The 17,845-nt window shown below is 44.1% G+C and overlaps 1 protein-coding gene across 1 annotated transcript in view; it reads left to right on the forward strand.

Annotated features, from left to right (window-relative positions):
* st3gal8 (ST3 beta-galactoside alpha-2,3-sialyltransferase 8) overlaps nt 1–12,737 on the forward strand; it is a 21,040-nt gene extending 8,303 nt beyond the window's left edge. The window contains exons 2-9 of the mRNA XM_078283672.1: nt 3,255–3,726; nt 4,269–4,446; nt 4,773–4,911; nt 9,041–9,234; nt 9,450–9,629; nt 9,786–9,831; nt 10,169–10,288; nt 12,490–12,737. Coding sequence (XP_078139798.1) covers nt 3,564–3,726; nt 4,269–4,446; nt 4,773–4,911; nt 9,041–9,234; nt 9,450–9,629; nt 9,786–9,831; nt 10,169–10,288; nt 12,490–12,657 — 1,188 coding nt within the window. The 5' untranslated portion in view covers nt 3,255–3,563 and the 3' untranslated portion in view covers nt 12,658–12,737. The remainder of the gene's footprint in view (nt 1–3,254; nt 3,727–4,268; nt 4,447–4,772; nt 4,912–9,040; nt 9,235–9,449; nt 9,630–9,785; nt 9,832–10,168; nt 10,289–12,489) is intronic.
* The last annotated feature ends 5,108 nt before the right edge of the window (nt 12,738–17,845 follow it).

Genomic DNA, 17,845 nt, shown 5'->3' on the forward strand with positions numbered 1-17,845 from the left:
CAGGTCATGGAGCACAAAGCCAGAAATCACCATAGACAATATGCCTGTATATCCAAAGGTAAAACACAAATGTGAACATTTGTGCATTTGGACGCTGTCTGCAGGGAGACGCACAGCACTGACATGTTAAACCTGTCAAGGAATCCTTCAAACAAACCAAATTGAGGAGAAGATTGATCATGCAGATTGAAGATTGGGTGCAACCACTTTTTTCTTTGTTTTTAATCTGGCTGCCTGTTCTGTGAGAGCCGCACCCTGCTCTTTGTAGTAGGTGATGAAAATTACTTTAAAATATGTATTTTAAAAATTCCTTGACAAAGGGCACTTTAAGATTGACAGGGCAAAGTGTGTGTGTGTGTGTGTGTGTGTGTGTGTAAGAGACTTTATGTAAATGACCTAGCTCAAGAAATTAAACAAGCCAATCTAGAAGTAATGACTGGTGATATAAAGACACCTCAGTATTCTTTTATGCTGATGATATTATTTTAGTTGGTGAAAGTGAGATTAAAGAGTAACCAAACCCCACCAAAATCTGTGGTGAGGCCTGACACCTAATGGTGAAAGGTAGGGTACTGCACTGGCCATCTGCTATAGGCCCTTTTCACATCGTCATGGTAACAGTTTCTATGCTGAGAAACCGGTGCATTACAACTTCCTGTAGCAAGTTTCTTTTTGCGACTTATTGACAAACCAATCCAACAAAAACAACAAAATTGTAATGGTTACTAGCACTAGATACAGTAGCAGTAGTACTACTAGTAGTAGTAGTAGTAGTAGTAGTAGTAGTAACAGTAGTAGTAACAGTCAGTAGCAGTAGTAGTAGTAGTAGCAGTAATAGTAGTAGTAGTAGTAGTAGTAGTAGTAGTGGCAGTAGTAGGAGTAGTAGTAGTAGTAGTAGCAGTAATAGTAGTAGTAGTAGTAGTAGTGGCAGTAGTAGGAGTAGTAGTAGTAGTGGTAGTAGTAGCAGTAGTAGTAGAAGAAGCTGTAGTAGAAGTAGTAGTAGTAGAAGAAGTCGTAGTAACAGTAGTAGTAGTAGTGGTAGTAGTAGTAGTAGTAGTAACAGTAGTAGTAGAAGTAGTAGCAGTAACAGTAGCAGTAGTAGTAGTAACAGCAGTAACAGTAGTAGTAGTAGTAGTAGTAGTAACAGTAGTAGTAGAAGTAGTAGTAGTAACAGTAGTAGTAGAAGTAGTAGCAGTAGTAGTAGTAGTAACAGTAGTAGTAGTAACAGCAGTTAACAGTAGTAGTACTAGTAGTAGTAGTAACAGTAGTAGTAGTAGTAGTAGTAGTAACAGCAGTAAGTAGTAGTAGTAGTAGTAGTAGTAGTAGTAACAGTAGTAGTAGAAGTAGTAGTAGTAACAGTAGTAGTAGAAGTAGTAGCAGTAGTAGCAGTAGTAGTAGTAGTAGTAGTAGTAGTAATAACAGTAGTAGTAGAAGTAGTAGCAGTAGTAGTAGTAGTAGTAGTAGTAGTAATAACAGTAGTAGTAGAAGTAGTAGCAGTAGTAGTAGTAGTAGTAGTAGTAGTAGTAATAACAGTAGTAGTAGAAGTAGTAGCAGTAGTAGTAGTAGTAGTAGTAGTAGTAATAACAGTAGTAGTAGCAGTAGTAGCAGTAGTAGTAGTAGTAGTAGTAGTAGTAATAACAGTAGTAGTAGAAGTAGTAGCAGTAGTAGTAGTAGTAGTAGTAGTAGTAGTAGTAATAACAGTAGTAGTAGAAGTAGTAGCAGTAGTAGTAGTAGTAGTAGTAGTAATAACAGTAGTAGTAGCAGTAGTAGCAGTAGTAGTAGTAGTAGTAGTAGTAGTAGTAGTAGTAATAACAGTAGTAGTAGAAGTAGTAGCAGTAGTAGTAGTAGTAGTAGTAGTAGTAGTAGTAATAACAGTAGTAGTAGCAGTAGTAGCAGTAGTAGTAGTAGTAGTAGTAGTAGTAGTAGTAATAACAGTAGTAGTAGCAGTAGTAGCAGTAGTAGTAGTAGTAGTAGTAGTAGTAGTAGTAATAACAGTAGTAGTAGAAGTAGTAGCAGCAGCAGTAGCACATTAGTTTTGATCCAGCCAGTTTGTCCTTTAACCCTCTCAGTGTAATTCTATCAGAATAAGAGCGTCAGATAAATACAAATGTTTTTTCTGCTTGTTCTGACAGGAACAGCAGCAACAAGCACTATTATTACAGCCTCTGTGTGTGTGTGTGTGTGTGTGTGTGTGTGTGTGTGTGGTTGTGTGCGTTGTCATGTGTTAAATCAGTTTGTATGCAGTTACAACATGTTCATTAACTTCCTCTAAGTGCAATCAATTTCACAACAAAACAGTGAAGAAACACACACACACACACACACACACAGGCTGCAATACTCAGTGTTTGTCAGCTGATTTAGCCTGCTGACTCTACTGGCACCACAGAGAAAGAGAGAGAGACATTAATGGAGACAGAAAGAGAGAGAGAGAGAGAGCTGAAATAGGAGTGGTGGAGGAGGAGGAGGAGGAGGAGGAGGTTGGTTTGACTCCAGATCTGTTTGGTATTCAGGAGAATCGCTCTGTCTGGAGGGAGAAATTCCTAGGAGAGGAGTGGAGGAGTTGGGGGGTGGAGGAGGAGGACTGAGAAAGGAGGAGGAGGAAGAGGAGGAGGAGGAAGGGGGAGGGGGGGGTGCCAGGAGTTTGGCCTCCTCACTCTGCCTGAGTCATGGTGAGAGGAGGGGGGATTCCCTTTATCAGCAAAAATGAACAGTTGGCCATCCTCACTGTCTCTCTCTCTCTCTGTCTGTCTCTCTCTCTCACACACACACACACACACACACACACCGTCTCTCTCTCTCTCTCTCTCTCTCTCTCTCTCTCCCTCTCTCTCTCTCACACACACACACAGTCTCTCACTCTGTGGGATGTGGCTGTTACAGTAAGAACAGGAAGATCAGGACAATACAGTTGTTTTGATGTTAATGTTGTCATTGTTGTGGAGGATGTCATGGTTGTTGATGATGATGATGTCATGGTTGTTGTGATTGATGTCATGGTTGTTGTGATTGATGTCATGGTTGTTGCTGATGATGTCTTGGTTGTTTTTGAAGATGATGTCATGGTTGTTGTTATCAATGATAGTAGTAGATAGTAGTAGCAGTAGTAACAGTAGTAGTAGTAGTAGCAGTTCCCAGAGTAACTGAAGATCAGCTTGTTAGCATGGTTAGCATTCCTCACTGAAACCAATGAAACCATAATGATGATGATGTTTTTGTTTTTGTCTGTATGTCTCTCTGTCTCTCTCATGCAGCCCAGAGTCGGAGGGCGTGACCCACAAAGGCTGTTCCCACCAATAGGAAGGCTCTGTTGCACAGGACAGAAAGTTATCAGTGTTTTGTTTGCACACACAGGCACACACACACACACACACACACACACAGTGGATTGACTTCGATGGAGATGAGGCCGAGTGGCGGCTGAACGGAGGGAGGAGAGAACAGAGGAGGAAGGCCAGATGATAAAACACAAGCAGCAGACAGACAGGCAGACGGACAAATTATGCTGACATAGAGGACTGAAGCTGTGACTGACAGATCTAGACCCCGCCCCTCTGTCAGCCATGTTGTTGAGGAGGAAGCTGTGCGTTGCCGTGGTGATTGCTGCCATCCTCTTCCTCATGCTCGCCAGTCAGACCATCCAGAGGAGACACTTCCTGTCTCTGTCTTTAGCCCCACCCATCAGCCGGGCCACGCCCACCAGAGGAGCAGGCGGCGGGGAGACTGGTGAGGGACTATTATTATTATTAGCATTAGCATTAGCATTATTATTATTATGTATGGACCAACGTCACAAGACAACTTCATGTTGCCTAGCAATTAAAGTGATAATTACTCTCATTATCGTTAGTAGTACTAGCAGAATCATTAGTGTAGTAACAGTAGTAGTAGGAATGTTAGTAGTTGTAGTTGTAGTAGCAAAAGTAGTAGTATTTGTCTTATAATTAGTATAACTATTAGCAGAGGTAGGCAATATTTTTTCCTATGTATCTAAATGTATCTGAATTTCATATTTCATGAGCCTCAAACTGCAGTTTGCAGTTTACAGTTTCTTCGTTTTATCTTTTGTATTTTGAAAATCAAACATTTGATGCGTTTTTCCCATCTTTGATTATTAGTATTAGTACTAGTATTAGTAGTAGTGTTAGTAATAGTAGTAGTAATAGTAGTAGTGTTTCATGATTGTAACCATTATTTAGATGATAACAGCATTAGCAGAGCTCACATGATGCTGTTGCCTCTGTCTCACAGTCTGTATATGTTTCCAGGGATCGAACCCGCGGGGCCTGCTGACCTGACCCCTGACCTGACCCCTGACCTGACCCCTGACCCCCCCAGGACCCTCCCGCCCCCCAGCGTCGCTCAGCCGCAGGATGGAGGCCCCCAGGCCTGGGGGGCGGAGCCCGCCGTGCCCCAGGCCGGGGCGGCGGCCCGAGCTGAAGCGAGGTAACACAGTGAAGTTCCTTGTTGTTCTGCTCCTATCGGTCTGACTCCTCCTTATCGTTCTGCTCCTATCGGTCTGACTCCTCCTTATCGTTCTGCTCCTATCGGTCTGACTCCTCCTAATCGTTCTGCTCCTATCGGTCTGACTCCTCCTTATCGTTCTGCTCCTATCGGTCTGACTCCTCCTTATCGTTCTGCTCCTTCAGTGTGACTCCTCCTTGTCGTTCTGCTCCTCGGTCTGACTCCTCCTTGTCGTTCTGCTCCTCGGTCTGACTCCTCCTTGTCGTTCTGCTCCTCGGTCTGACTCCTCCTTGTTGTTCTGCTCCTAGGCAGTGTGGTTGTGCTGACTCCTGTATTTCGGACCTGGGGGGGTCGGACTGGTTTAGCCGGCATTACGATCCTCAACAACAACCCGTCCTCCACAACACTGGCAACAAGATGGACGCCGACGCTCTCGGATGGTGGCTGGTAAGGACAGAAAGTACCACTACTGTTAGTAATACTGTACTGTTGCTGTTTCTGGTACTATTACAGTTTTTTACAATTGGTTACAAGCCTGTCTCAATGCTAGACTCACTTTTTAAAAACTCTTCACACTGTCAGCACAACAGAAGTCTGTGCGGACCAAACTGTGACTGACTCTTGCCTTGCTTTAACACAAAATGCATCGGTTTAACACAAAATGCATTCAATGACCACAACTTTCAAAATTCTTGAATTCTTTTCTCACTCAAAGTCGACCAGCAGCAGAACCATGTGTATCTACAGCCCATTCTGCAAATGCTTACATACTCTTTTCAAAACTTAAATTTAAGTTCAAAACCTAACATACATTCAAGTGGACAGCAAGTTGCCATCCCATTCCACTGAAATACGTTCAAAATCCTAAAAAAAAGATGGTTATGGAGACAAATAGTGAAAAATGTTTGTTTTCTGAGCAGACTATTACAGTATTGACTTTTGTTTTCCTTACAGCAATTTTCATTTCCTGTTGCATTCCTATGACTTGTTCCTGTAGTATACTGTAGTACATTCTATAAAGAGGTACCATTCTTACTGTATTTTGTAATGGGAACTTTGTTTACTGTAAAATAAGACAATGTACACATTTCTTTTACAATTACAGTAACATTACTGGTAACACTTTACATTAAGTGTTGATTGACTAATGTAATTAGTCTAATGTATTTACTAACATGAAGTAAACATGAATAGCAACATTAACAAAGATTAGTTCATGTTAAATGCACATGAACAACTGCATTAATTAATGTTGTTGTACATGTTTGTTAATGATGTTAACTAATGTGTTTACTAACATGAATTAAGCATAGGTGGAAAGTAACTAAGTACATTTACTCAAGTACTATACTTAAGTAGGCTACAGTTTTGAGGTTCTGGCACATTACTTGAGTATTTCCATTTTGTGAGACTTTCTACTTTTTATTTATCTGCCGGCTGGAGTTACTAGTTACTTTGCAGAATAAGGTTTTACATGCAAAACATAAAATATGTTGCATTGTTAGAGTTTAAACTCCCCAACAGTATATGAAGACCGACACCATTAAAATACTTCTGACAGGTTCATGCTTCAATAATATAACACTCTGAAAGGGACTGTTCTTACCTTAACTTTTGATACTTAAGTAGATTTTACTGCTAATATTTTCGGTGAACTGTGATCTTCAGGTCTGTCCATAGATTTTCAATGGGGTTCAAGTTCAGGCTTTGGCTGAGCCACTCAAAGACATTCAGAAACTTGAGAGACTCGTCCTGAAGCCGCTCCAGCACTGTCTTGGCTGTGGGCTTCGTGTCGTTGTCATGCTGAAAGTTGAATCTTCGCCCAGTTTGAGGTTGTGTTCCTCTTCAAGGACCAATCTGTATTTGGCTCTGTTTATCGTTCCCTCAGTCCTGACCAGTCTCCCGGTCCCTGCTGCTCAGAAGCTTCCCCACAGCACGATGCTGCCTCTACCATGCTTCACCACAGGGACGTGTTGTATTAGCCAGGTGATGAGCGGTACCTGGTTACGAGACAGAGCGCTTGGCATTCAGGCCAAAGAGATATACATTTTTGTCTCATTAGAGCAGAGAATCTTCTTCCTCAGGCTCTCAAGTCTTTTAAGTTCCATTTCAAACTCCAGGTGGCTTTCAGCCTTTTACTGAGGAGTGGCCTCTAGCTGCTGTACCATAAACACATGACTGATGGAGTGCTGCAGAGATGGTTGTGCTTCTGGCAGGTTCTCCGTCTGCACAGGAACTCTGAGGGGCGAATTCACAAAAGGATTGCGCGGCTTTTGCTGACGCTAAACCTGTGCAAATAACACAACCGTGTAATTCACAAAGCACTCGCAAAGGGTGAAATGCACCGCTAACTGCGCTGCCACGCAAATAGCGTCTCGGTGCTCCTGTGCTATTTGCACGTATTTAAATTAGGTAATATGCATACATTTGGCGCAAAATTGGCCCCTTTCTATGCAAATGAGCCTCATTGCAAAAACAGTCAAATTCACAAAGGTCGGCGCTAATTGCCACACGCAGTTAGAGTGAAATTATTAGCGTCTTCAGAGAGTTGGTGGTAACTGAAGCGCATTTATAAGGGGAGTCACGCCCAGACTTTATCACTTGTTGATTTAACTGAGAATTGAATTGAATTGACCTGCAAATGTCTCTGCAACAATTCCACCTTTGTGTGACCTAAAAAATAAAATTGTCTGTAAATAATATTTTGACATTATTATTATTATTACTATAGAACTTTAACACAGATTGCTTCACAAACAAAAGCAAATAAATCAGTACAACCAAACAATCAATACAACTCAATTTCTCACTCTGAAAATATTTTCACTTATCTCACTAGTCAGCACAGTGGGCTTTATTTTGTCCTAAAGATTCAGCACCATGGACAGCCCCGCTCAAACTCATTTATTACCTCCGCCAAGGAGGTTATGTTTCGGTGCGTTTGTTTGTGTGTTTGTCTGTCTGTCAGCAGGATTACAGAAAAACTACTGGCCCGATTTTCATGAAACTTGGTGGAAGGGTGTAGCATGGGCCAAGGAAGAACCCATTACATTTTGGAGCGGATCCGTATATTGGTTGTGCTTGCACATTTGCATATCATAGAAGACTGGATTGGCCTTGGCGGAAGTCTAGTTTATTCTAGTTTATTTTGGGATGCAGTGAGATGTAATGACAAACAAAGGATGCAGTGACAGGATGCAATTGTGTCATGAAAAATAAATGAATAAAGCTCCCCTACATTCTCCTTTGTTCTCTGCTTCAAATCATGCCATCTTCTTTTGCAGTCTGAAGGTGCGTTTGGAAACACCAACAGCACTGACAGACTGGGATATTAAATCCCAAATATGGTTTCTCGCAGTCCCGGTTAAATTTCTTGCCTGAAGTTTTGAGGAATGCCTCTGCAGCTCGTCTGTCAGGACTTGCAGCTCGCGGTCTAAAAAATTCATTTTTCTCTAAGGCAACATTTATACTTTGCCACATTGATAATTGCAATCAGACGCAAAACAGGGGCAAATTGCACTCAGTTGCAACAGGTTATGGGCGTGTTTGCGCTGGCATATCATTATCCTTGAGACGGAGCAAATAGCGGTTGCAAATGATACGCAATTCATGGTGCTGTTAGCGGACGCAATCCATTCTTTGTGAATTCGCCCCTGAAGCTCTGTTAGGGCGGTCTCCTGGTCTCCTCCCTGAGCAAGGCCCTTCTTCTCGGTTGAGTCCCTAGGAAGAGTCTTGGCGGTTCTAAACTTCTTCCATTACACAGTGATGGAACCCAGTTTGCTCCTGGGAACTTTCAATGCTTTAGCAATTTTTTTTTAAAAATTCTAAATCGATGACTTGACACAATCCTATCTGGGAAGTCTAAGGAGAATTCCTAGGACTTCATGGCTTGGTTTTTGTTCTGACATGCACTGTGATCTGTGGGGCTTTATAAAAACAGGTGTGTGCCTTTCTAAATCATGTCCTATCAATCAAATTTGCCACAGGTGGACCACAGTCAAGTTCTAGAGACATCTCAAGGATGATCAAAGGAAACAGAATGCATCTGAGCTCAGTTTAGAGTGTCATACCAAAGGGTCTGAATGCTTATGTAAATTAGATATTTCAGTAGTTTAATACATTTGCAAAAATAGCTAAAAATGTGTTTTCGCTTTCTCATTATGGGGAGTGGTGTGTGGCAAAAAAATAAATGAAATCCATTTTAAACTAGGTCTATAACACAACAAAGTGTAGAAAAGGTGCAGGGGTCTGAATACTGTCCAAAGCCGCTGTATATCTTTAGATGAATGATCAGGAACTGCGTCAGGAATTTCTGTCAGAATTTAGTTGGAGAAAATTCATTAAAAAGTCTTAAATTTGTCTGTCTGAAAGCTGCAGACATTCTGGATGAGGAGAAGATCCCATCGGCTTCAAATGTCTGGTTCTTGTTCCAGGAGTTAGAGATCAAAACCTGCAGGAACCAGGAAGCAGCCGAACCCAGAGCCGTATCTATGGTTACAGTCACTGACCAGAGCCTTGTAGTATTGCTCCACCTTTCCTGCTAGGATAAATTCAGAAAAATATTTCCCCCCCCAAGGGCCTCCAGCGGTCCAATGACGACCAGACTCTGGAGAAAGTGATGTCGAAGATGTTCCAGGTCATTTCCCCTCCCACCATGGACTTCAGGCCCCTCCCCTCTCGTTGCCGTAGTTGCGCGGTGGTCGGCAACTCGGGCAACCTGCGACGGTCCGGACACGGCAACCTGATTGACTCCCACGGCTCCGTGATCCGGTACATACACACACAAACACACACACACACAAACACACACACACACAGAGTATCCTTATTATCACTGACAAATATCATAACCTCACTCCCCTCCTCCTCTTCCTCCTTCTCCTCTGCCTCCTCTTCCTCCTTGTCCTCTTCCTTCTCCTCTTCCTCCTCGTTCTCCTCCTCTTCCTCCTCCTCCTCCTCTTCCTCCTCCTCCTCCTCCTCCTCAGGATGAACAAGGCGGTGACTCAAGGTTTTGAGCAGGATGTGGGGAATCGGACTACGCATCACTTCCTGTACCCGGAGAGTGCGGTGGATGTTGGGCGGGGCGTCAGCCTCGTGCTGCTGCCTTTCAAACTGAGAGACCTGGAGTGGCTGACCAGCGCGCTGTCCACCGGACACGTCAAAATGTAATATAATATCTAACATATAGAGATATCTGTGACTAACTGACACACATATGACACACATACAGTATGTAGTATATTTTAACATACAGTACATTAAGTAATTCTGTTCTGTTCTGTTCTGTGTGTGTGTGTGTGTGTGTGTGTGTGTGCTCTCAGGACCTACATGAGAGTTAAAGACAGAGTGGAGGCTGATAAAGACAAGGTAGGCTTCCGGTTTCCTGCTGAATATTCCAAAGTTAAGTTTAGTTGCAGTTAGTTCTCTGTGTGGGTTTGGTAGTTTTAGTTTCTGTTTTTTTTTTTTTACAAATGTTACTAATAGGAACAACAATAAAGTTCAGAAAATCGTATTTTCCATTTGTTTGAAACAGATAATGTGTAATGCAAACAATAAACCATGAATTCTTCTTAAAATGTATTTTTGTTAATTTTTCAATACATCCTCAACTAACTTAAAGTTGGGACCATTTCAAAGTTCTCTGCCAACATGTTGCCATAGCCACAGTCAACCCAACTCTGTGTGTGTGTGTGTGTGTGTGTAGGTTCTGGTGGTGAACCCGGTGTTCTTTAAATACGTTCATGAGCGCTGGACCGAGCATCACGGCCGCTACCCGTCCACCGGCATGCTGGCCATCGTGTTCGCCCTGCACATCTGTGACCAGGTGTGTGTGTGTGTGTGTGTGTGTGTGTGTGTGTGGGGGGGGGGGGGGGGGGGGGGGGGTACCAGATTGAAGACCACCAGTGTTACAGGGTCAGGGCTTATGTGTTGTTATGTTAAAGTCTGTTAGTATTGTACTTCATAGTAGGACATGGTGTAGTTAAAGGATAATTCTGGTTATTCTGGTTATAGTAGGATGTATACGATATGCTGTAATGTCCCTCTCAATGTAAGCTAGCTGTTCCCCAGACTGTCTGATCACATCCTGCATTGACATTCTCAGTCACCTGAAGAAGAGTTGCTCTTCTGTTTTACATATCGCACTAATGCACGAGCATCACGGTCATCCAATGTGCGCTTTCCACCACAATTTCCGACCCTATTTATTGATGTCTTTCCCATAGATCTAAATGCAGATGTCACTTTAGTCACTGTTCCTACTGAAACACGAGCCAGGTGAGCAGTCTTTGTGACTGAAGCTCCTGCCATCCGCGCCCCAATAATGAACCTCTTTCAAAGTCACTTAGATCTTTTCCTCTTGTCAACTTGATCCAAAATCAAGGTCAACTGGGCATGCTCAGCATTTTTATACATGCCACAGAGCTTGATAGGATGTTAATTGCTTAATTGTATCATGCAGTACACCTGTATGGAAGCATCTGCCTTCGTTATGTTTCTCCACTCATTTATTCAGGTTTTTCTTTTAATTTGTCACCCGTCTGTATGTTAAAGTATGATGTAGTATGATGTAGTACAAGTGTGTCTTAGGATAGCATGTCATAGTATTTTATTCTATACTATCTCCTATTGTGTTACAGTATATTGTACCATAATAATAATAATAATACATTTTATTTGTGGGCGCCTTTCATGACACTCAAGGTCACCTTACATAACAGTAAGTAAAAGCATAAAACTGTCAGAGTGTTAAAAAGCACAATGCAAAAATGTTGAAGACAACAGTAAACAGATATGTCCGACACAGTAAGGGCAGTAGGAGAGATTTGAAGGTTGTTCTGGTGTCCGACTGACGAATGTGTGTGTGTGTGGGGGGGGGGGGGGGGAGTTCCAGTGTGTCTGGATGAGAGTGGAGTGATGTGGTCACTAGACTTAGCGTGGGTGATGACACACGCAGCTGAGTTTGGATAATTTGGAGCCTGTTGAGTAGTTTGGTGAGGATGCCGGAGGGAACAGCATTGCAGTAATGGGGGTTGGGCCGAATGCATGGACCAAGACTTCGGTGCCGGTGGGAGGGAGGGCAGAAGTGGGTTTTGGTGGAAAGGTAAAGTCGGGTGTCATCAGCGTAGCGGTGGGAGTGAACACCATAGTGACGGAGGATCCGGCCCAGGGGAAGGAGGTAGACGATGAATAGGAGTGGACCCAGCACTGACCCCTGGGGGACGCCCTGTGTGACAGCAGAACTCTTTCACCTGTGTTTTTCATCTGAACAAACTGTTGTCTGTTGGTGAGATATGATTGCAGGGAGTGACTAACATGGACTGTTATCTGCAGCCAGGAGGAGAAGCTGCAGCTTCCTCTAAAATGAGGATTCCTGTTACTATTCAAACAACAAAACTTTGTGGTCAGAGATGGGGAGGGTGACATGTTGAGAGATACCAAGACAGTCAAGAAAGCGTGAAAGCGGCGCTCTCCCCCTCCCACTCCTGAAAAAAATTCTCGTAATCGAGGACTCGATGAAGCGAGCGAGTAAACTTGTTAAACTAGTAAACTTGTTAAACTAGTAACCCTAACCCTTTTTTGGGGCCATGTAACCTTCAGCAGGAGAAAGATCTGTCAAAGTGAGACTGATAACCAGTGAGACTACTCCGTAGGTACGGTTAGCTTAGCTGTTAGCTTTTATGCACCGTGCTTTGTTAGGTTTGTCCTTAGGGGCCTCTGTAGTGCAGTAGCTTTGCTGTGCTTTATTTCCAACTGTGCTAACTCAGTCAGAGAGACAGTTGAGGGCCTTGGCGGTCCATAAATGGTTACAATGATGATTGGCTCAGGAGCAGTGAGATTTACAGACACACATTCGGAAGAGTATGACATGTCATATGTTGTAGTGTTATATGCAAGTTCAGTAAGTTATATAGAGTGCCACAGGATGTAACAGTCTAGTATGTCATAACTTGTGACGTAGTATGTTTCAGTATATTATGATGTAGCGTGTCAGTCTGTCACGTAACGCCGTGTCTCCGTGTGCAGGTGTCGGTGTTCGGCTACGGCGCCGACCAGCAGGGGAACTGGCATCACTACTGGGAGGAGAACCGCTACGCCGGCGCCTTCAGGAAGACCGGAGTCCACAGCGCCGAGTTCGAAACCCGGGTCATCCACCTGCTGGCCAAGGAGGGCAAGATCAGCCTGCACCTCTGACAGGACTACTGACAGGACTACTGACCTACTGACAGGACTACTGGACTACTGACAGGACTACTGACCTACTGACAGGACTACTGACCTACTGACAGGACTACTGGACTACTGGCAGGACTACTGACCTACTGACAGGACTACTCACCTACTGACAGGACTACTGGACTACTGACAGGACTACTGACCTACTGACAGGACTACTGACCTACTGACAGGACTACTGGACTACTGACAGGACTACTGACCTACTGACAGGACTACCGACCTGCTGACAGGACTACTGGACTACTGACAGGACTACTGGACTACTGACAGGACTACTGGACTACTGACAGGACTACTGACCTACTGACAGGACTACCGACCTGCTGACAGGACTACTGACCTACTGACAGGACTACTGGACTACTGACAGGACTACTGACCTACTGACAGGACTACCGACCTGCTGACAGGACTACTGGACTACTGACAGGACTACTGACCTACTGACAGGACTACTGGACTACTGACAGGACTACTGACCTACTGACAGGACTACTGACCTACTGACAGGACTACTGGACTACTGACAGGACTACTGACCTACTGACAGGACTACTCACCTACTGACAGGACTACTGGACTACTGACAGGACTACTGACCTACTGACAGGACTACTGACCTACTGACAGGACTACTGGACTACTGACAGGACTACTGACCTACTGACAGGACTACCGACCTGCTGACAGGACTACTGGACTACTGACAGGACTACTGGACTACTGACAGGACTACTGGACTACTGACAGGACTACTGACCTACTGACAGGACTACCGACCTGCTGACAGGACTACTGACCTACTGACAGGACTACTGGACTACTGACAGGACTACTGACCTACTGACAGGACTACCGACCTGCTGACAGGACTACTGGACTACTGACAGGACTACTGACCTACTGACAGGACTACTGGACTACTGACAGGACTACTGACCTACTGACAGGACTACTGACCTACTGACAGGACTACTGGACTACTGGCAGGACTACTGACCTACTGACAGGACTACTCACCTACTGACAGGACTACTGGACTACTGGCAGGACTACTGACCTACTGACAGGACTACTGGACTACTGACAGGACTACTGACCTACTGACAGGACTACCGGACTACTGGCAGGACTACTGACCTACTGACAGGACTACTGGACTACTGACAGGACTACTGACAGGACTACTGACCTACTGACAGGACTACTGGACTACTGGCAGGACTACTGACCTACTGACAGGACTACTGGACTACTGACAGGACTACTTGACTACTGACAGGACTACTTACCTACTGACAAGACTACTTGACTACTGACAGGACTACTGACCTACTGACAAGACTACTTGACTACTGACAGGACTACTGACCTACTGACAGGACTACTGGACTACTGACTGACCTACTGATGGGACTACTGACCTACTGACAGGACTACTGGACTACTAACTGACCTAATGACAGGATTACTCGACTACTGACTGACCTGCTGACTGACCTACTGACAGGACTACTGACTGACCTAATGACAGCACTACTGACCTACTGACAGGACTACTGATTGACCTAATGACAGCACTACTGACCTACTGACAGGCCTACTGACTGACCTACTGACAGGCCTACTGACTGACCTAATGACAGCACTACAGACCTACTGACAGGACTACTGATCTACAGACTGACCTGCTGACTGATCTACTGACCTGCTGACCTACTGACTGACCTACCCACAGACCTACTGACCCAGACCATCCACCACTTAACGAAGGAGTCAGAGATCCAACTACACCTCCGACTCGACGACAGTTCAGCAGCTTTACAGATGGAAAGATGGACAGCACCACTTCATGCCTTCTCTGACTGTTTTTTGTTTTGTTGACCTGTGGGCGGAGCCTGGGAGGGTGGGAGGAGCCTGGGAGGGTGGGAGGAGCCTGGGAGGGTGGGAGGAGCCTGCCACCCACACCTGGTGGGAGTGACTTTGCTTAAATAGACTCCAGCTGGTTGGAGGAGTTACAACTTGAACATGGACTGTTATTCTGCATGAGGCCTTCCACTGTCTGCAGCCAGAAGCTGCAGCTTCATGGAAAATGAGGATTCCTGTGCTGAAGGTGTGGATTAGAAGCCTTTTATCCCTTTAAACAGAGAGATGAAGGAGTTTTACAGGAGACCAGACAGACGGTCCTGCCGCCTGCGACTGCTGGGATCGACCACACTAGCTTTGCTCTGAGGGGGGAAAACCACAGACTTTATTAGTTTATATCTTATCTTTTTATTGGATTTTTATATATTACACAGGGAGAGCCTTTTTAATCAAAGCAATCAAAGCACTTTTCCTTGCAGAAGAAATGGCCAGAGGCGGCCATCTTGTCGCTTCTCATTCTAAGAGGAAACCGCAGAGTCATACAGATTTTTATATTTTATTCCATTTATAATCCATCCATTTATTCTAATCTAATCTATTGCCAGCCGTCCTGACCTGAAACCAAGATGTTTCCGTCCGGACGGACTCGGGCCTCCGGGCCAAACAGGAAACAGGACGACAAGTTGTTTGCTTCCAATTTTGGAATTGAAACCAGTGACACTTCCTGTCTCATCCATATATGGAGGCAGTGAGTGGGAGGAGCCTGTGTTGTTTATCTGTGGCGGAGGTTCTCCATCCTGATCCACGAAGGTCCGACAGTCTGCAGGTTTTCACTCCAACCAAACCAGAACAGCAGCTGATGATCCAGCAGAGGATCTTCAGTGTTTGGTATAAAGATTTTGCTCCAGTGTCTATGTAGAGAAGGGGGTGGAGCTCCAGTGCGGCCAGCCAATCAGAGTAGTGAGTCATTCTGCTTGTGTGCCAAGTCACCAAGACGACCAGGACACTACAAAGATATTTCAAAACCATTTTAACCCCAAAAAAACCTGAGAGGTGTGTTTCATGCTGAGTGTAAAACCCTGCAGACTGCTGGACCGAGCTGGAGAACTCTGCTGTGTTTAATGTGAATGTATGAAACTGTTGCTGAGCGTCAGTCGGTCGTCTGAATGTTCTGCGTGGCTCCGTTTACACTGGAGCAGTTTCAGACTGAAACGACCTGCTGTTCAGGTTTGGTTTGGTGCGATGCTGTAAAAAACTCACATGCTGGTACATGTTTGTCCTGTTGTGTTCTACACATCTAGCTGGCTGGTTAAATAGTCAAAGTGGCTGGTGAATTTGGGGATTTATCAAGTGGACAACAAAAATAGTTCCTCAAGATGTGTGAATCCAAAGTACGATGATTTGTGCAGATGAAACCAACCAACCAACCGCTGTTCAGTCCAGTGTAAACGGATCCAATCTGTTTATGACCACTGTGATCAGAACTAGAGTAACTAGAAGCAACATCCACTGACAAGACCAAAACCAGACGATATATACATGTATGTATATTATATATTCACTGTTATCATAGCTTTAATTCAACTCTTCATCATCACTGTTAAAAACTGCAGTCCTACACATCCTAAGAGGTCTGTTTCATATAGACGAGAAAAATCTTAATACATATCATTCATTAAAAACCTGAAGATCATTCATTAATCAGTTTGTACCAAACACAGTTTCCAATCAGCCATCAGTAGCGTGACGTTTTAACAGAAACCAACAAAACATGGACAGCTGTCATGTTGAACATGGGAAACACGGTGTGAAGGGCTTTTCAGTCAGAAATGTCTTCTGGACTCTGGAGGCGGAGAGTGAAGTAAATCAAGTTCTACTGAGGCAGAAATTTACACCAGAACAGAAAAATCTGATGTTTAACCGCTGGCGTCTGTCTGATGAGGCCCGGTCCGAGGGTTCGAGAGCCAACTTTGGGCTTCACGCCGGCTTTTTGGTCTCACGACAGGTCCAAAACCTGCAGGGTCCAAAACCTGCAGGGTCCAGAACCTGCAGGGTCCAGAACCTGCAGGTTACCTTCAGGCTTTCGGATCCAAACAGAAAAAGCCGATCAACTCTCTGACAAAATGGCGTCAGCGCTCCCGGAGGAACCTTCTGCTTTCTCTGGTGATTTATTACATCAGATGTAGACTCTCTGCAGAGTTAACATTAGTTGACTATGGTTATCAATAACGAATGAAATTTACTGTTGCATTACTAAGTGCTGAAATTCTTTCATATGATTCACAGAGTGATTGGTACAATATATTGATCCCATATTCCATCACTGCAGCTCTGGGGAAGATGACGCGACTGTGAATTGAAAATCTTTTCACAGCCTGAATGTGATGACGCAATACTGGATCACTACTGGATCAATGGAAAGTATGAACACTGTGTCTTAATGACAAGCAGTGATTAAATATTTATTTACACATTTACACTATCTGCAGTTTTTCCTCCAGTAATCCTCTCCAGCCTCGACAGCAGCAGCGTTACTTTTCACTGTTTTTGTTTTGCTCATATTTATTCATTAGTTTGTTTTACAGTCTACTTAACATGTGGAAATTGTTGCCAGCATATGTTTACACAACTATTTATAATGCATTGCTTTTATAATTTTATTTTCTACTATTTTTATTAGTTGTGTGCTTATATTCTATTTCCTTTTCCCCGCTGAATCATGTAACTTTTGCCGCTGCAACAACTAGTGCTGGGCAAAAAATGTCTTCAAAAAGTGCCTTCACAAAGACATCGCTCTTTGAGGATGTAGTACATTGTTGAGCGAGCCATTCATTCGGGTTCTCGAGTTTCAGTATGTACGTAACTCGTATACTGAATACTGGAACTGGACTGCACGTGGCAGCGCTACTGAATGCTGGAGTTGCTCGTCTGAGCTGAAGCCATGCATGCCCTGCCCTCTGCTGGGCTGAAGGGTGTGCAGCACAGAGTGACAGTAAATACAGTCAGAGACACAGGACATCGCCCGGAAGTTATAAAGACTGATAGCTTAGTGTGAGGAAAAAACTTGAAAACCTGAAAAGTTTGATTCATTTTGAGGTACTGACTCAATATGAACGATTCACCAAAAGACTCGTTCTGCTCAGCACTAGCAACAACCTAATTTCCCCACAGAGGACAATAGTTTCATCTCACCTTAAATCTGCTGCTCTGGATCTCTCCACGTTGCATGTGATTGGCTGTTTGTTACAAACCCCGCCCCTTTTATGTGAGCGCGCTC

The sequence above is a fragment of the Centroberyx gerrardi genome, chromosome 5 (assembly GCF_048128805.1).
Source record: "Centroberyx gerrardi isolate f3 chromosome 5, fCenGer3.hap1.cur.20231027, whole genome shotgun sequence".
NCBI classification, from domain to species: domain Eukaryota; kingdom Metazoa; phylum Chordata; class Actinopteri; order Beryciformes; family Berycidae; genus Centroberyx; species Centroberyx gerrardi.